This window comes from Diceros bicornis, chromosome 6 (assembly GCF_020826845.1).
Source record: "Diceros bicornis minor isolate mBicDic1 chromosome 6, mDicBic1.mat.cur, whole genome shotgun sequence".
NCBI classification, from domain to species: domain Eukaryota; kingdom Metazoa; phylum Chordata; class Mammalia; order Perissodactyla; family Rhinocerotidae; genus Diceros; species Diceros bicornis.
In genome coordinates this window covers 20,801,383-20,820,841 of record NC_080745.1, presented here as the reverse complement: position 1 = coordinate 20,820,841, position 19,459 = coordinate 20,801,383, and the positions used below count along the sequence as shown (strand labels likewise).

Here is a 19,459-nt window from a genome sequence, read left to right as displayed (position 1 = left end):
CAACGACCCCTAACTAGAATACAAGTTCAAGTTCTCTGGTCTTATGTTCAAAGAGTCATTTAATATGACCTTAGGAGAAAAAAAAAATTATGGCCCTAAACTATATTTATGGTATTATTTCTCACTACTCCTTTATAGATCCCGTATACTTAGGTAAAATTCATTATTCTTTATTTTACCTTTCAATTTTTCCTCCCTTTAAGTCATTCTTTTCACCTGGCATGCTCAATCTCCAATCTACCTATCAAATTCAACCTAAATTCTTCAATGCTCATGTCAGATATCACGTAATCTATTAAATCTTCTCTCTTCACAGCTGTCTGATGAAACCCTTACTTCCCTGAAAACTAATTAGTTCTTCTCTTGTATCCGTAAGTTACTTACCAAATACCGTTTCTTACTATAGAGTTATTTGAGTATGTCTCCTCTCTTCTCTTGACATTTAAGCTCTCTGAAGGCAGAGACCATGTCTGGTTCATTTAATAGCCCTCTTCCCTGTCCCAATCCCAGTGTGTAATTAGGGCAGTTTCTAGCACATAGAGGTCATTCAATGAATATCAAACAAATGTGGATCAAGTGGGAAGAAAAAAACAAAAACGGAGAGAGCCAAGATCTAACAAAACAATTATACCTACCTATGTGCAAAGAAAAGTAGAAGTTTGTGGGGTTGTGACAAACGTAAGTATTAGTAGGAGGGTGAACTGCTAAAAGGAAATTGAAGATAATTGTCAATAATTCCAAATCTGGAGGAGATCCAAGGACTTCTGCTATAATTTTCACAAATGATCTACAAACCTCTCGGGGCAAGGATGTAAGCTGCCCCTCTTTGTGTTCCTGAAAAAATAAAAGTCAAACTCTCTTTAGATTTAAAGAGAACTGTCAACTTAACTAACATTTTTAATTTAAGCAAGATATTCTTTTAAAGATAGAACTGTGTTGGTTTACTGCTCTAGTCTGACCATATTTACCATTAAATTGAGCTGCTATTTCTCAATTCAAGCAATCCTGCTATTAAAAATTCATCAAAACCAATGGCAACTTAATTCTAGCCCACTTATCTTAATTAACTGAAGCAAAGTCATGTTATAGTACTCCCAAACATGGACTCAGAAACCAAACTGCCTATGTTTGCACTCTGGCTCCTCCACTCATTAGCTGTATGATCTTGGGCATGCTATTTAACATCTCCATGCCTCAGCTTCTTTATCTATAATATGGGAATAATACTAGTGCTACTTCATAGGGTTGTTATAAGGATTAAATGAATAAACTCTTAGAATAGTGCCTCACATACAGTAAGCCCCATATAGATGTTAGCTACTGTTAGTACTATTATCACTACTACTGCTACTACTTCTGCTACTATGGGATCAGAAGGGAAAATTTCTGATAGACAAAGCTGCTTACATTAATATAGGGCACTCCAGTTTACAAAGCTCTTTCTCACAATAGCTCTGAGAGGTTTCATCCTTCATTTATAGAATATGAAGGCTCAAAGTAGTTATATGACTAACAAACTATGCAAAAAAACATATAAGTAGTGCAGCTATAACTCAAACCCGGACCACTGAACTCTTTCTACTGCATCATCTACTGCTTGGAATAATGAGACTTAGTAGAATGCCAAGTAATTACTAAAAATAAAGATGGATATAAATAAATTATTTATATCCTCCAATTCTACCTCCCCAATGGGTAGCAGCTGGCCTCTAGATCAAGGCTATGGGAGGTAAACTTCCTCATCTTCCCTCTCCCTGTGTCCAAATATATGATATATCTCTACCTTCACTCTTCTTCATTTATTCTCGTGTATTGCTGAATCAGAAAACTTAAAATCTAGATGTTAACTCTGAAACAGTTTAGTTTGACTACCTCAGATTTGAGAACACTGAGTTTATAGAAGAAAGCACGAAACCCCTTTGCCAAGATCTCACAACTGTCAAGTGGCCATGCCAACACAACATAGATCTCCTGACTTCCAATTCGATGCTATTTTTGCTACAACCATCTGCCTTTTTTCCAAATCATACCCCTTGTACCTTCCCAACTCTCCTGGTTGCCACCTCAATTATTCATTCCTAAGTCCATCCCAGCCCATGTTTCTTCAATCTTGCCCTCTCCACTGACTCCTTACAAATAGTCACTGTTATCCTATTTCATTAAAAAAAAATAATCCCTTAACTTGATCTCTAGGGAACTTCTGGCTAACATTCTGTTTCTCTTTTCTTTTGCTGCTGGACTTTGTAACCATCATTTATTCTCACTGCCTCTAATGATTCCACCACACATGCTGCCGAAAGTCCTCGAAATCAGGTTCTTGCCTTTTTTATTCTACTGAAATCTTGCAAGCCATTAAGAATTTCCCAGCTGATTTCCAAGTCCTTTATCTGCCTATATTTTCTTTGAACTTTCTATATTATTTGGATCTAGAGACCACCTCTTTCTGGACAGGTTCCTTCCCTCTCTGCCCAACCTTGGCTTTCACTTTACTGAGTTTCCTGGTTCTTCTCTTAACTCTTTCACTACTCTTTCTACATCCCTTTCAATAGCTTCTTTTTCCTATTTTACACCTGAAAATGGATATTTCCTGAGGTGCAAGCCTCACCCCTCTATGATCTTTCACTGTACTTGTTTACCTTGTGGTGCTTATCTATCCCCATGGCTCACTATTACATCAATGCAGACAATTCCCAATCTCACTCTCTAATTCCTCTCCCCAGTTCCAATCTTGCACTTCTAAGTGCCTGGCAGTCCCTGCCACTGAACGTCCCACCCTAATCTCAAATGCAGAATGTATAAACTACAGAACTTGCATGTTCTATTTTTCTTTCTTTGATGATTCTATCACTCTTCTAGTCTCCCAGCTTGAAATTTTACATTATATATTTGACTTCTCCTGCAGCTCCAATTTAAAAAGAATCAGGTCCCATTAATTCTGTCTTTACCATCTCCTTCATATTTGCTTCCTACTTTTACACTCCCATTTTTATTACCAAAGTTCAGGTTCTTTACACTGTACTCATGAACTAATGAAACTGCTTTGGATGCAATATACTACCAATTTATTAATCTTCCTTAAATACTCTGAGATACTTTAAAGGTATCTAAGTTCTAAGTTCTTAAAGATAACTAAGTTCATTTCTTTATATATTTCCCACAATACCTACCATAAAGCTATTCTTAATAAATACTGTTAATTTGATAAATGGGCTCTTTGAATGAAAATGGGTGAAGAAACGTACTTTCAGAAAAAAGAATTAGTACCTGTATTTTTCTAGCATTTTTATAAATAATATGTAAGTAAGAATATATATTGAAATCTCTAAGTTTATAAGTGTTACTTTTCTGACATGCAAAGACTGAATGAAAACTTCACACTGTCATCTGATCTCATTGAAAACTGGCCAACAAGGTTTAAAATAAATTCACAAAAAAAACTGATTTAGAGGAAAACTCATGCATAAATGATACATAAAATATTCAGTAAGCAAAGGGCCTGAGAGATCACTGTATTGTATTCCTGAAGTCAATAATCTAATTTACCACAGAGGCCAAGAAAGGCAATAAAATGTTTTTGATTTTGTTTTCTTAGAATTCATTTATTCAACAAATATTTACTGGGTGCCTATACGTGCCAGGTACTCGGGTTACAGCATGATCAACAAAAAATATTATCCCTGCCCTCAGGAGATTTACAGAGGGAAATAAACCAAGTTCTCATAAACAACATAAAACTAACAAATTGTATATGTGCAGAGTGAGAGTAAGTGTAGAAAAGGAAAGGGTTAATTCAGATGGAAAGGGCAGGGAAGCCTTCCTTCTCTTACAGAAGTAAATTTAAAGTTGAGGCATGAAGGATAAGCAGGAATTGGCCAGATAAAAAGAATGGAATCAGTAACTTTTCAGTCAGAAAGAATATCGTGTGCCCTGAGGTGGGAAAAAGCCTCACTTGTTTAAGGAAGAGAAAGAAAGCCCGGGGGATTGCGGTGGCAAAAGATGAGGCTGGAGTGGTGGCCAGATCATACAAGCTTTCTTACAGATATGGCCACAGATTTTGGATTTTATCCCACGTAAAATGAGAAGCCACTAGTGCCAGTGAAACAAAGGCATTAAAAACATAAAGAAAATATTACTGAGCCCCCACGGAACATCTGTACTTATCTGACCTGATAAAGTTCTAATAGATGTCTCAGACATGAAAAAACAAACAAACAAACTTGAAAAGTAGTCCAATACACCAACCAAGCTGATAAAAGGACATCTGTAAAGCAGAGAAAAAAATTTAACTAGAAGCCAGGCCACAGCACAGACACTACAATGCAACTGATGAAGTTAGTGCCACTTTTTAATATAATATTTTGGATATCTTTTAAATATGCTAATTCTAGCACATATACTAGATCTTCAACAAATATATACTTATTAAAACAATACATACTTGTACTTGTTATTTAAGTAATGTGTAACAAGTTTCAGTTACCAATAATCGTGCCTCGGATAAACCTCATTGGCTATGATACTGCCACTGTGCAAAGTTTAGAACAAGTTAAAATTTCACTATTGTTGATGTTAAGGAGACTACAAAATTATTATAACCCAATGTAAAGAAATATCTCAGAAATTTAGTGGTAGTTGGTCTTTTGTAACTGACTTAGGAATGATGACAATGTGAAGATCAAGCTATCAAGAGGCAGGTCTTGAAAAACTCCTAAACTATTTGTTGAAAGAAGAGATCTGGGAGAGTAAGGAAGATGGAAAAGAGAAAAAAATTCCATTGAAAGTCCCACAAAAATTTGAGTCCATAGTATTGAGTTATTAAACAGAAATAATTGCAGAAAATATCTCCAAAAGTAAAGTTACATGAAAAGTACCTGCAAAACCTGACAAGTCAGTAGAAAGTGATGAACCACTCGAGCTTTCAATAATTGCTTGATATTAAACATCTGCTGGTGGTGATCTGCTCTGATGAGGACTTCTAGAGCTGCTAGCAGAGTTTCCCAAACACCTTGCTGAGAAAATAAACACACAGCAATCAGCACATAGTTACTGAAATACAGGCTTTTTAGAAGACATGCAATATATCAGTTTAACATTGTGTAAATATTAAAGCAAATCTTAAAATTTATTCCCAGACTATTATTTTTTTTCTGTCAATAGGTCATTTCTAAATACTTATGTTGCATCCAATACTGCGTTAGCTGCTTTACTACATTAACCTTTCTGTGGCATTAAATGACATACAGTATTTTCAAAAGGTGAATTATCTTGAGAGATTTATATAGAGAAATAACACATTACCAATATAGTTGTTTGCTAATAATTTATTTTCAAAGAGCATTATTAAAAATGTATAAAATTCAATGGTAATTTGTGTATACAGCACTTAAATAATTTTAGAACAAACTGTACTAAATTGAAAAAAGTCACTGACAATGAAAATTCTGCAGTTTTGGATTAACTTACTTTTAAGTCCAAGTATTTCAATTCTCTGCACAATTACTGTGTATCTTCAAACAGTACTTAGCATCCTTTTAAGTGCCTTAAAAATACTTCTCCCACATTAAATCAATCTTAAATTATTCACAATAGTAAAGAATGAGGAATCTTATACAGATAACTAATATTAAAAGATAATCTTCATCTCATTTTATTAGCCCAAATGACCTTTTAACAAAGCTGTCAACAAAAGGCAAAATTAACTGGCCAGGTTGCAGGTCTTGCTATTTCTCCTGCCATTATGTGATGTTAATGAACAATGAAAAGGCCAGGGAATTAATGGACTTAATCATACTATTCTAGCCAAGGCCTCTCTCTTCATAAGATAGGGAAAAGATGCCCTAAAACAAAAAGGCATATGAAAATCAGAAAGCAAGGCAGCTCAAGTATGAAAACTTGATTCAGGTCTGAAAAATAGTACCAAAACAGAGTAGTGTCAAAGTAAACAACCAACCAAAAAATCTAAAACAAACTCAATTAAAAAATTATTAATTAGGAGAGAGAGAGAGCGACATCAGCATCATGGCAGAGTGAGTTCTTCCCTTAGTATCTCCCTGCTAAGATACAATGAAAAGGACATTCATAAACCAACAGAGGACATCCACACAACACAACAAACGTCTGAGAGATCCACGCAGCCATGTCTGATGGTGGGGGTGCTGGACCCCCTGGGAGGCAGTGGAAAGAGGTAAGCCCATCTCCTCCCCCTACCCAGAGGCAGCAATCTAGGGTGCAGCAGCCAGTGTGTTACTCTGAGAGGAGAAGTGGGAAAAGGTAGTCCTCTGCAGGAATGTTCCACACCAAGGCAGCTAAACAACCTCAGGGGCACCCTCACCAAGACAAGCAGCCCAGGCAGGCAGCCAGTGAGTACAGAGCAGGAGCGTGGGTGGGAAAGAAGGCACTCCCTCCCCCAACCCTGCCTGGCACATTAGCTTGGTGTTCAGCCAGGGCAGGGGATCCCCACCAGAGGGCCTGCACCAACATGTGTAAAGCAGTGGTGGCCAGATGTAGAAAGCCCTATCGGCACAGCTTCCAATGGACAGGCACAACTGCCAGGGGTCACCCCAGGCTCAGAAAACACAGCTCCTGTCCCCCACAATGGTGGCAGGTGCAATCTGCAACCAGATACTACCACTATGAGACGGCAAAAGTCTACCCCATTGAATAGCATGAAGAAATATATTAACACTCCAGACAAGAAGGAAAATGACAAGTACCCAGAAACCAATACTGAAGTCACAGAAATTTACAATCTAAATGACAGAGAATTCAAAATAGTTATCATAAAGAAACTCAATGAGTTACAAGAAAACTCAGAAAGAGAATTCAATGAATTCAGGAATAAAATTAATGAGCAGAGCGAATTCTTCATAAAAGGGGTTGAAACTATAAAAGAAACCCAATCAGAAATGTTGGAGATGACGAACACAATGAATGAGATAAAAAAAATCTGGAATCCTTAAAAAACAGAGCTGATATTAGGGAGGACAGAATTAGTAATTTAGAGGACAGAAATACAGAAATGCTTCAAGTGGAGGAAGAGAGAGAACTAAGACTAAAAAGAAATGAAGAAATTCTCCAAGAAATATCCGACTCAATTAGGAAACGCAACATAGGGATTTTAGGTATTCCAGAGAGAGAAAGGAGCAGAGAGCTTGTTCAAAGAAATAATAGCTGAGAACTTCCCAAACTTGAGGAAGGAGCTGGAAATAAAAGTGAATGAAGTCAACAGATCTCCTAATTACATCAATGTAAAAAGCCTTTCTTCAAGGCATATATTAGTAAAACTGGCAAAAGTCAATAACAAAGAAAAAATATTAAGGGCAGCAAAGCAGAAGAAAATAACCTACTAAAGAACCCCTATCAGGCTTTCAGTGGATTTCTCAGCAGAAACCTTACAGGCTAGGAGAGAGTGGAACAATATATTCAAAATACTGAAAGACAAAAACTTTCAGCCAAGAATACTCTATCCAACAAAACTATCCTTCAGATGTGATGGAGAAAGAAAAACTTTCCCACATAAACAAAAGCTGATGGAGTTCATTGCCACAAGAGCCCCCCCTCCCCGACAAGAAATGATCAAGAAGGCCCTCATACCTGAAAAAAAAAAAAGGGTCTACAAGGCCTTGAGCAAGGAGATAAATAGGCAGACAAAATCAGAAAATTGCAGCTCTCTATCAGAACAGGTTAGCAGACACTTAATTATAACATTAAAGATAAAAGGAAGGAAAGCATCAAAAATAACTATAATCACTTCATTTTAATCACAAACAACACAAAATGGAATAAGCTGTGACAACAATAACTTAGATGGGAAGAGGAAAGGGATGGAACCTGCTTAGACTAAGGAGGTAAGAGGCTATCAGAAAATGGACTGTCTCATCTAGGACATCTTTTATACAAACCTCAGAGTAACCACTAAAGAAAAAGTCAGAACAGAGACACAAATGATAAATAAAGAGAAAACTGAGAAAACCATCATAGAGAATCACCAAACTGATTTGGCAGTCAGAAATACATGGGACAAGAAACACGGGAAATACAGAACAACCAGAAAACAGTGATAAAACGGCAGTACTAAGCCCTCCTATATCAATAATTACTCTAAATGTAAATGCATTGAATTCTTCAATCAAAAAACACACAGTGGCAGGATGGATTAAAAAACAAGAGCCAACAATATGCTGCCTCCAGGAAACACATCTCAGCTCTAAAGACAAACACAGGCGCAGACTGAAGGGATGGAAGATGATATTCCAAGCTAATGGCAAACAAAAGAAAGCAGGTGTTGCCACACTTGTATCAGACAAAGCAGACTTCAAGATAAAAAAGGCAATGAGAGACAAAGAGGGGCACTATATAACGATAAAAGGGACACTCCACAAAGAGGACATAACACATATAAATGTATATGCACCTAACACAGGAACACCAAAGCACATAATAAAGCAACTATTAGATCTAAAAGGAGAAGTTAACAGCAACACAAAAACAGCAGAGGACCTCAACATCCCACTTACATCAATGCATAGATCATCCAGACAGAAAGTCAACAAGGAAATATTGGAATTAAATGAAAAACTAGACCAGATGGACTTAATAGATATATATAGAACACTCCATCCAAAAACAGCAGATTACACATTCTTCTCAAGCGTGCATGGAACACTCTCAAGGATAGACCATACGCTGGGAAACAAGACAAGCCTCAACAAATTTAAGAAGATTGAAATCATACCAAGCATCTTTTCCAACCATAATGCTATGAAACTAGAAATCAATTACAAGAAAAAAGCTGGGAAAGTAATAAATATGTAGACACTAAACAACATGCTACTGAACAACCAATGGATCAATGAAAAAATTAAAGGAGAAATCAAAAAAATATCTAGAGACAAATGAAAATGAAAATACATCACACCAACTCATATGGGATGTAGCAAAAGTGGTCCTAAGAGGGAAATTCATAGCAATAACAGGCCCACCTTAACAAACGAGAAAAATCTCAAATAAGTAATCTTGAACTACACCTAACAGAAACAGAAAAAGAAGAACAAACAAAGCCCAAAGTCAGGAGAAGGAGGGAAATAATAAAAATTAGAGCAGAAATAAATGAAATTGAAACCAAAAAACACAGTAGAAAGGATCAATGAAACTAAGAGCTGGTTCTTTGAGAAGATAAACAAAATTGACAAACTCTTAGCCAGACTCACTAAGAAAAAAAGAGAGAAGGCTCAAATAAATAAAATCAGAAATGAAAGAGGAGAAATTACAATGGATACCACAGAAATACAAAGGATTATAAGAGAATACTATGAAAAACTATATGTCAACAAATTGGACAATCTAGAAGAAATGGATAAATTCTTAGACTCATACAACTTCCCAAAACTGAATCAAGAAGAAATAGAGAATCTGAATAGACCAATCACAAAAAAAGAGAGTGAAACAGTAACCAAAAACCTCCCCAAAAACAAAAGTCCAGGACCAGATGGCTTCTCTGGAGAACTCTACCAAACATTCAAAGAAGATTTAATACCCACCCTTCTCAAACTATTCCAAAAAATTAAAGAAGACAGAACACTTCCTAACTCATTCTACAAGGCCAACATCACCCTGATCCCAAAGTCAGACAAGGACAACACAAAGAAGGAAAATTACAGGCCAATATCACTGATGAACATAGATGCAAAAATCCTCAACAAAATATTGGCAAATGGAATATAGCAATACATTAAAAGGATAATACACCGTGATCAAGTGGGATTTATACCAGGGATGGTTTAACACCTGCAAATCAATCAATGTGATACACCACATTAACAAAATGAGGAATAAAAACCACATGATCATCTCAATAGATGCAGAGAAGGCATTTGACAAGAGCCAACATCCATTTATGATAAAAACTCTCAATAAAACAAGTATAGAAGGAAAGTACCTCAACATAATAAAGGCCATATATGACAAACCCACAGCCAACATTATACTCAATGGGTAAAAACTGAAAGCCATTCCTCTGAGAACAGGAACAAGACAAGGGTGCCCTCTCTTGCCACTCTTATTCAACATAGTACTGGGGTTTTGGCCACAGCAATTAGCCAAGAGAAAGAAATAACAGGTATCCAAATTGGCAAGGAAGAAAGAAGGGAACCTCTCTCTGTTTGCAGATGATATGATTCTATACATAGAAAACCGTAAAGAATCCGTTGGAAAACTACTAGAAATAATCAACAACTATAGCAAAGTTGCAAGGTACAAAATCAACTTACAAAAATCAGTTGCATTTCTATACTCTAATAATGAACTAACAGAAAGAGAACTCAAGAATACAATCTCATTTACAATCACAACAAAAAGAATAAAATATCTGGGAATAGATTTAACCAAGGAGGTGAAAGACCTATACAATGAAAACTATAAGACATTATTGAAAGAAATCGATGATGACATAAAAAAATGGAAAGATATTCCATGCACATGGACTGGAAGAATAAACACAGTTAAAATGTCCATACTACCTAAAGCAATCTACAGATTCAATGCAATCCCAATCAGAATCCCAATGACATTCTTCATGGAAAAAGAATAAAGAATCATAAAATTCAAAGGGGGCAACAAAATAACTAAAGCAATCCTGAGAAAAAAGAACAAAGCTGGAGGCATCACAATCCCTGACTCCAAAACATACTACAAAGCTATAGTAATCAAAACAGCAATGGTACTGGTACAAAAACAGACACACAGATCAAAAGACACACAGATCAATGGAACAGAACTGAAAGCCCAGAAAAAAAACCACACATCTACGGACAGCTAATCTTTGATAAAGGAGCCAAGAACATATAATGGAGAAAGGAAAGTCTCTTCAATAAATAGTGCTGGGAAAACTGGACAGCCACGTGCAAAAGAATGAAAGTAGACCATTATCTTATGTCATACACAAAAATTAATTCATAATTAAAAATTTGAAGGTAAGACGTGAAACCATAAAACTCCTAGAAGAAAATATAGGCAGTATACTCTTGGACATCAGTCTTAGAAGCATCTTTTTGAATACCATGTCTACTCATGCAAGGGAAACAAAAGAAAAAAGAAACAAATGGGACTACATCAGACTAAAGAGCTTCTGCAAGGCAAAGGAAACCAGGAACAAACCAACTGGGAAAAAATATGTGCAAATCACATATCTGACAAGGGCTTAATCTCCAAAATATATAAAGAACTCATACAACTCAACAACAAAAAAAACAAACAACCCAATCAAAAAATGGGCAGAGGATATGAACAGACATTTTTCCAAAGAAGATACACAGATGGCCAATAGCCACATGAAAAGCTGTTCAACATCACTAATCATCAGGGAAATGCAAATCAAAACTACAGTGAGATATCACCTTATACCCATTAAGGCTAAAATGGCTAAAATTACCAACACAAAAAATAACAAATGTTAGAGAGGATGTGGAGAAAAGGGAACTCTCATACACTGCTGGTAGGAATCCAAACTGGTGCAACCAGTATGGAAAACAGTATGGAGATTTCTCAAAAAATTAAAAATAGAAATACCATATGACGCAGCTATCCCACTACTGGGTATTTATCCAAAGAACTTGAAATCGACAATTCAAAGAGACTTATGCACCCTTATGTTCATTGCAGCATTATTCACAATAGCCAAGATGTGGAAGCAACCCAAGTACCCATCCACTGATGAATGGATAAAGAAGATGTGGTGTATATATATATACAATGGAATACTACTCAGTCATAAAAAAAGACAAAATTGTCCCATTTGCAACAACATGGATGGACCTGGAGGGTATTATGTTAAGTGAAATAAGCCAGACAGAGAAAGACAAACACACGTGATTTCACTCATATGTGGAAGATGAACAAATACATGGACAAAGGGAACAGATTAGTGGTTACCAGAGAGGAAGGGGGTTCGGGGCTGGGCATAAGGGGTAAAGGGGCACGTATATATGGTGACTGACAAATAATAATATACAACTGAAATTTCACAATGTTATAAACTATTATGACCTCAATAAAATAATAAAAATGTTATTAACTAGGAAAGAAAACTTTATTTCAAACCCATAGGAGTATTTGTATATATCACTTATGAAGTCAATAAAATAGGTTTTGTTTTTTAATCAAACAACCCCAAATTAGCATCCTCTTGTGAAATACTAACTAAAACAATCGTCCACCATTTACTTAGGTTTGATCTTCCAATCCACAATTGAGTTGTTTATATTTATACTGCCTTGGCTCCATTTTGTCTACATAGGCCATCACTATGTTCACCTGCTTTCTCTCCCTGCAACATTACACATATTTTTATACCTACCTGTATATGGGGTTTTTCAATTCAGAAAGAGAGTATTTATTCAGAATGGGAAATAAAGTCACAACAAATTATAGTTAAAATTATAGGTAAAAACTGATAAATACCATAAAACCCAGAAAAAGCAATAGTCTAGTTAGCTGCTTGACACAACTCTATAATACTTTCCCCCCATAATTTGTGGCTGCATATTCGTTGATTGCCTCTTCATATAACAATAATTTTGTAATATAAATTTCTATGGGAAAAACAGAAAAGTAATTCTGTCTTTCCTCTAGCATGTTGGGTCAAAATTTACTTTGATTAATGATAGATGAGAAAAGTTTCTTTCAGCTTCACAACTCATTATTGATAATGAGTACATTTTGGGGGACTGCTGCCAAATTTTGGAATAATCAATTTTTAAAAATTCTAAAGGTATAAACTTTGAATTGGTCTTTAATTAATTATGTTTGATGATAATGTTGTTATACTCTAAACAACTCTAAACAATCTCTAGTCTACACTAGAACTAAGGAGCTTCTAGAGTCTATAACATGAAGTTGTTTAAAACTAGGTCAGCAAGGAAAACAGCCCTGTATTCATTCCCTTGCTGGGTCCTTGTGAAGACCAGCCCATCCATCCAGTTGTTGAGATGCTGTGTCGAGACCTAAGATCAAACCACATTCCTTAGCTTATGCCTGTGATGAAGCCAAGACTTCATAGCCTTGCCCTACATTCCCTGATACAGCTCTACGACTCCTGGGCAACCTGGCTCCCCTACTCAGAAGTATATACATTTCCCTTTCCTTGACCTGACTCCCCAGACTCTTAGCAAGATCCTGTTTCAGAGTCTAAGGTAAATGCAAGGTCCCAACTGATTCATATGAGCTCCATGTTCTCCAGCCTGAGTACTGCTCTAGCTATTCCCAGTTAGCCCAAGTTCTGATCCTGATCCTCCAGCTCAGCATTATCCTTGGCTGCTCAAAACCTTGAACAGAAAATAATCTTTAGCATTACCCATGGCTGCTCAAAACCTTGCACAGAAAATAATCTCCACATTTCCATTTACAATTAATATTACACTAAAGTAGTAAATTTGTTCTGTTCTCCAGAGGAACGATTAAACGAATATTTAAAAGTACATGTCTCTCTGTGCAGCAAAGGAAACAATCAATAGAGTGAAATGGCAACCTATGGAATGGGAGAAAACATTTGCAAACTATATATCAGATAAGGGATTAATATCCAGAATATATAAATAACTCCTACAACTCAATAACAAAAAATCAAATAATCTAATTAAAAAATGGGTAAAGTATTTGAACAGACATCTCTCCAAATAAGACATACAAATGGCCAACAAGTATATGAAAAGACGCTTATCATCACTAATCATCAGGAGAAATGCAAATCAAAACCACAGTGAGATATCACTTCATACACACTAGGATGGCACTATCAAAAAACTAGAAAATAACAACCGTTGGCGAGGATGTGGAGAAATCGGAACTCGTGCACATTGTTGGTGGGATTGTAAAATGGTGCAGGTCTTATGGAAAATAGTATGGAGGTTCCTCAAAAAATTAAAAATAGAACTACTATATGATTCAGCAATCCCAATTCTGGGCCTATATCTGAAAGAATTGAAAACAGGATCTCAAAGAGACCTTTGCACACCCATGTTCATTGCAGCATTATTCACAATAATGTCAATTATTGCATCACTGCATAGTGCATCATTGCAGCTAAGATGTGGAAGCAAACTAAATGACCATTGACAGATGAATGGATAAAGAATACATGGGCTATACATAAAATGAGATATTGTTCAGTCTTACAAAAGAAAGAAATCTTGTCATATGCTACAACGTAGATGAACGTTAAGGACATAATGCTAAGTGAAATAAGCCAATCTCAAAAAGACAAATACTGAATGATTCCACTTATATGACGTATCTAAAGTAATCAAACTCATAGAAACAGAAAGTAGAATGGTGGTTGCCATGGACTGGCGGGCCAGGGAAATGGGGAGTTGTTATTTAATGGGTATAGTCTCAGTCAAGCAAGATGAAAAAGTTCTAGAGATCTGCTATATAACAAAGTATATATAGTTAATATTGTACTGTACACTTAAAAACTGTTAAGAGGGTAAATTTATGTTATGTGGTTTTTATCATTAAAAAAAAAAGTACATGCCTCTGCTTTATTCCATATCTTCCAGTCAAGCACCAGCTCCTCTAGCAGTTTAACATCTTGGATTATAGCATTAGACTGTACATCCAACGTAAATTCTCCATTCTCATTGAGATTAATAACATCTTCACCGCAGCAACCTTCAAGAAGGGTCTACAGAAAATTAGCATTAATACAAGATGCATTAATAATTGATTAATCCAAAAACTCAACAGAAACATTAAGCTTTTAATCTTAGCAGTCACAACATTAAATTCAAAGGAAAACTAGTGAATAATTCAATATTTCAGGTATCTTTAATTTGTTTTGCAAAACAACTGAAATAATTAGAAAAACACAAACTTTTATTTGTAAATGATTATTCAGTTTCAAACATGAGGTAAAATAAACCACATTCTATTTTTATTTTTTAAATTTAATCAACCTGTTAGGCTTTAAAACTTTTTCCAAAAAGTAATAAGGATTCATGCCACAAATATATGGATCTTGAGAGTTGAAAGAGTTGGAGGGCGGGGGCATGGGTAGAGGCATAGTCTTTTGCCTCAGTACTAGTATCCTCTGAGAGAAATATTTACACAATGTTCCAAATGCTTTTAGCTAGAAAGGTATTTATGATGACAGCTAGATCACAATAAAAACTTACTATGGGGGCTGGCCCGGTGGCTTAGTGGTTAAGCGTGCGCGCTCCGCTACTGGCGGCCCGGGGTTTGGATCCTCGGTGCGCACCGACGCACCGCTTCTCCGGCCATGCTGAGGCTACGTCCCACATACAGCAACTAGAAGGATGTGCAACTATGACATACAACTATCTACTGGGGCTTTGGGGAAAAAAAAGGAGGAGGATTGGCAATAGATGTTACTTCAGAGCTGGTCTTCCTCAGCAAAAAGAGGAGGATTAGCATGGATGTTAGCTCAGGGCTGATCTTCCTCACACACACAAAAAAAACTTACTATGGCTTTAAAAAACGAACTCTACAGCAGCATTGCCTAAGGGAAATGGCATAGCATTAGGTGTCTGGAGAACTGGGTCCTCTTCCATAACTGCAGGAGCTGAAGCAAACAATAGTGTCTCTGTGGGTCTCAGTTTTATCAGTCTACAGAAAGAGGGGCCAGCCTAGGGGACATCTCTGCCTCATTGAGATCTAAAATTCTACAAGTTTACTCTTTTCTCTTACTCTCCTAAAATGCGTTAAAGAAAATAAAAAATGTAATAATTTAAATGATGAAAAAACCCATAAGTTTGATTAAATTTAACTACTGAGTTTCCTTCATTTTCTTCAGGAATAAATGAGACACAAAACTCTATCACTGGAAGACTTTAAAGAAGAGAGAAGTATTGCTGCATATGAAACTATGAGAATAAATTTTACGAGGACATACCTTCAAAATGTGAAAGCCAACAATGCATTTTTGTTTGATCAACACCTGATGAATCATGGCAAGTCCATTACAATTTTCTAATTCACATATTCTCTGTTGGTTGTATTTAATTAATGACAGTATAACTCTCAGTGCTAATGCTTGAGTTTCTTCACAGCTACTGAGTTCCACAACCTAAAAAAAATTGGATTTTTTCTAATTTGTTAAGAGCAAAAATTTAACGTGTGATTATCTACCATTTCATAATATCAATCCATCAGTTCCATTTGAAAGCTTATTTTTTATTGCTCACACTTTGTAATTACTCATGAATTATAAACAAAACTGACAGACATAAATTCCACGCTCTTTAGTCTCTTAAACATACTATAAATGAACTAAAATAACATTAACAACCTTAGAAGTCAGTAACATTTTATTAGTTATCTGAAATGTCAGCAAAATGCCTCAAACTTTTGATAATGAATCAACAAATAGGCTCTGTGTTCTGTGCTACAGGAGATAAAAAGAAGTAAAAGGCATGATACCCACCCTTAAGGGGGCTTACTGTCTAGTCAAAAGATAAGATGTTATGTATAAAAACCATAGATTGTGCCTTGTACTTCAAATCACCCGATGCTTTCTGACAACCACTACATATAAGAAACACACACCTTATCATCTTGATAAAAGGCAAAGACGAATGAGACAATATGAATGCAACAAGAGCACAGAAACTACTTCTAACTCCACTTTGCTTGTATTAGGGAAGCCTACATGGAGAGAAGATGGCCTGGAAAGAGAAAAATCCTAGGAAGTAGGGATAACAGGTGGCCAGGCTGGGAGACACTCAGCAGAGGGGTAAAGGTCTAAAACTGGAAGTTCATGGGGCCAGCCCAGTGGTGTAGTGGTTAAGTTTGCACGTCCCACTTCGGCAGCCCAGGGTTCACAGGTTCTGATCTCGGGCACAGACCTACGACACACAACTTATCAAACCATGCTGTGGCAGGCATCCCACATATAAAGTAGAGGAAGATGGGCACAGCTGTTAGCCTGGGGCCAATCTTCCTCAGCAAAAAGAGGAGGATTGGCAATGGATGTTAGCTCAGGGCTAATCTTCCTCAACAAAAAGCAAAAAACAAACCAAAAACTGGAAGTTCATGGTAGATCTATGAGGCTGCAGGTTTTCTATGTAGCTAAATAGTGGAGAAGTTCAAAAGGCAGGGTATGCATGTATGGATTTTAAGGAGATTGAATTTTATTTTTGTAGGGGAGGAGGAAGGACACTGGACAAAGTTTCCAAGTTTTACATGTGAAAACATACTTTAAAAGTCTTATTGGCAAGATCCTAAATGTATGTAAGATAAAAAATTAACTATTTTCTCTAGGATCTAGTCACTGTGTAACAGTAATCATAACAAAATTATATTCAATAACTTGATGAAAGAGGAAAAACCAGGATATACATTTTGAAATTATACAGAGCTATAAAAGATCACAAAACATTGACAAGGAGTTAAATGAAAGCTTTAAATTTTAAAACACTAGAGGAAAATCAAATCAACTAGATACTAAGATGCAAAAAAAAAAAAAGTCTTAAAAAGGAAGAGGAGGAAAAGAAAAGACAGCTTAGAGTATGGTGGGTCAAATGCTAACAAAATATTTAGAACAGTAACAATAACAACAAACACTGAGATGCCCCTTATTGAAAAATTAATCAAAGGTGTTCCCATTAAAGAAAGAAAGCCAGTTAGGGAGACAGTGTGAAAATTTGATAATGTTGCAGAAGTTATACTTAGGGATAAAATTGTGAGGATGAAAGAAGATCAAGGCTGCTTTAATTTAACAAAGATATGGACCCTGAGGAAGTGTCCATACTTCGTACTGAAATGAGACCATTCATATGCCCTATTTTGGATTTCAGCACCCCCTGAAACAGGCAGTGTATACTTATTGACTGCCTACTCTACGTCAGGAAAGATATTGTCTCTGCCCTTAGATGACTAAATATAAAAGATAAATAAACAATTTATTCTAATATAGTACTCATGGCATGAGTCAAACTTTTTATATTTCTCCTTCTCTTTAAAAATATTTCAAACCCAAATAAATTATTTTTTGTACTTATTTGTTGACAATTGTTTTTTCCATGCATCTGGAAGCTTCAAGGGAAAAACAAGTTTTACAAACTATATTTTAAAGAATATATTTATTCTATATTGTTTACTACAGCGTGGATTTTTTTTCTCATCGGCAATTTTAAATCTTGTACATTTAACATTTAATTGTTCTAATTACATTTCTGGATAATAGAAAACTTCTAAAATACTCATAAATTAAAAGAAATTTTAACCATCTGTGGCAGAAAGCTTGATGATATCCTAAACAATACATGATTTTTTAATCTTAAAAATTTAATACAGGAGCTGGCCCAGTGGCATAGTGGTTAAGTTCACGTGCTCCGCTTTGGCGGACTGGGGTTTACAGATTTGGATCCCAGGTGCAGACTTACACACTGCTCATCAAGCCATGCTGTGGCAGGCATCCCACATATAAAATAGAGGAAGATGGGCACGGATGTTAGCCCAGGGCCAATCTTCCTTAGCGAAAAAAAGAAGAGGATTGGAAACAGATGTTAGCTCAGGGCTAATCTTCCACACGGAAAAGAAAAGAAAAGAAAAATTTAATACAGTTGATGTATAGCTTTATTTGTAATCAAAAAGAAACGCTGAAACTTATCAATAATAAAGAAGTAGTTTCTCTTTAGATAAAACTATCATCAGTGATTCTTACCCTAGCAAAGAGAAAAACAAATATACCAGTTCCACCAATCTCGTGCAGAACGCCTTGAATAGTTTTACATTCAGTAGGCTGGAGACTCTTTATATGATGAGGTTCTAACAAGATACTCTGAACTTCTTTTGAGCTGAACGGTCTTTGAGAGAGTTGTGTTTTCATCTGACCTTTAAGTCTAATAACTGGCTCATAGATGGTATACTGAGCAGGACAGTAAGTTGTATAAACAACTGAAAGACTTTCCTGAAACACAAATATTTTCCTTCAGTAAGTAAACAAAGTTTAAAAAGTAAGTTATCAACTAGCAAATATTTCAAAGTGAAAAGACATCCAACAAACCTTTCTTTGTTGTAAAACAGACAGACACTACACTAAACAAAGATGAACATGAGAGGCAAGGCAGCTCCCCTCAAAGGAAAAGATCAGTTTCATTCAGCAGTGATCAATGGTATAAAGCCCATCAAGGCTGGAAAAGATCCAGCTTTGATCATTTTAGAATAAATATTAAATTTTACTTACCATTACTACTAACAACAGCCAACTCATACCACACTCATTACATACCAGGCACTATTCTTTATGCGTAAATACTAACCAATCTTTACAACCCCCTGAGATGGGAACTCTGGGTCAATGTATTCAAAATTTTTGCTTTGAATTTGCTCAAGGGCTGGCTACTCATTTAAATGTGACTCTAAACCATATCTTTCTTTCTACTAGAATAAAATTCCAGGCCATCAGTACACCCAACTAAAATTGAATAGAAGTTTCAATATTTCT

At 36.0% G+C, this 19,459-nt stretch overlaps 1 protein-coding gene and 1 pseudogene across 1 annotated transcript in view; both read right to left on the bottom strand.

The window, feature by feature from the left end:
- LYST (lysosomal trafficking regulator) overlaps nucleotides 1-19,459 on the bottom strand; it is a 179,766-nt gene that overhangs the window by 89,303 nt on the left and 71,004 nt on the right. Inside the window, exons 17-21 of the mRNA XM_058542978.1 lie at nucleotides 18,677-18,922; nucleotides 15,905-16,078; nucleotides 14,524-14,677; nucleotides 4,872-5,005; nucleotides 636-834 (exon numbers count right to left, since the gene is read on the bottom strand). Of these exons, the coding sequence (XP_058398961.1) occupies nucleotides 636-834; nucleotides 4,872-5,005; nucleotides 14,524-14,677; nucleotides 15,905-16,078; nucleotides 18,677-18,922 (907 nt within the window). The remainder of the gene's footprint in view (nucleotides 1-635; nucleotides 835-4,871; nucleotides 5,006-14,523; nucleotides 14,678-15,904; nucleotides 16,079-18,676; nucleotides 18,923-19,459) is intronic.
- Nucleotides 4,410-4,537, bottom strand: LOC131407737 (U4 spliceosomal RNA; annotated as a pseudogene).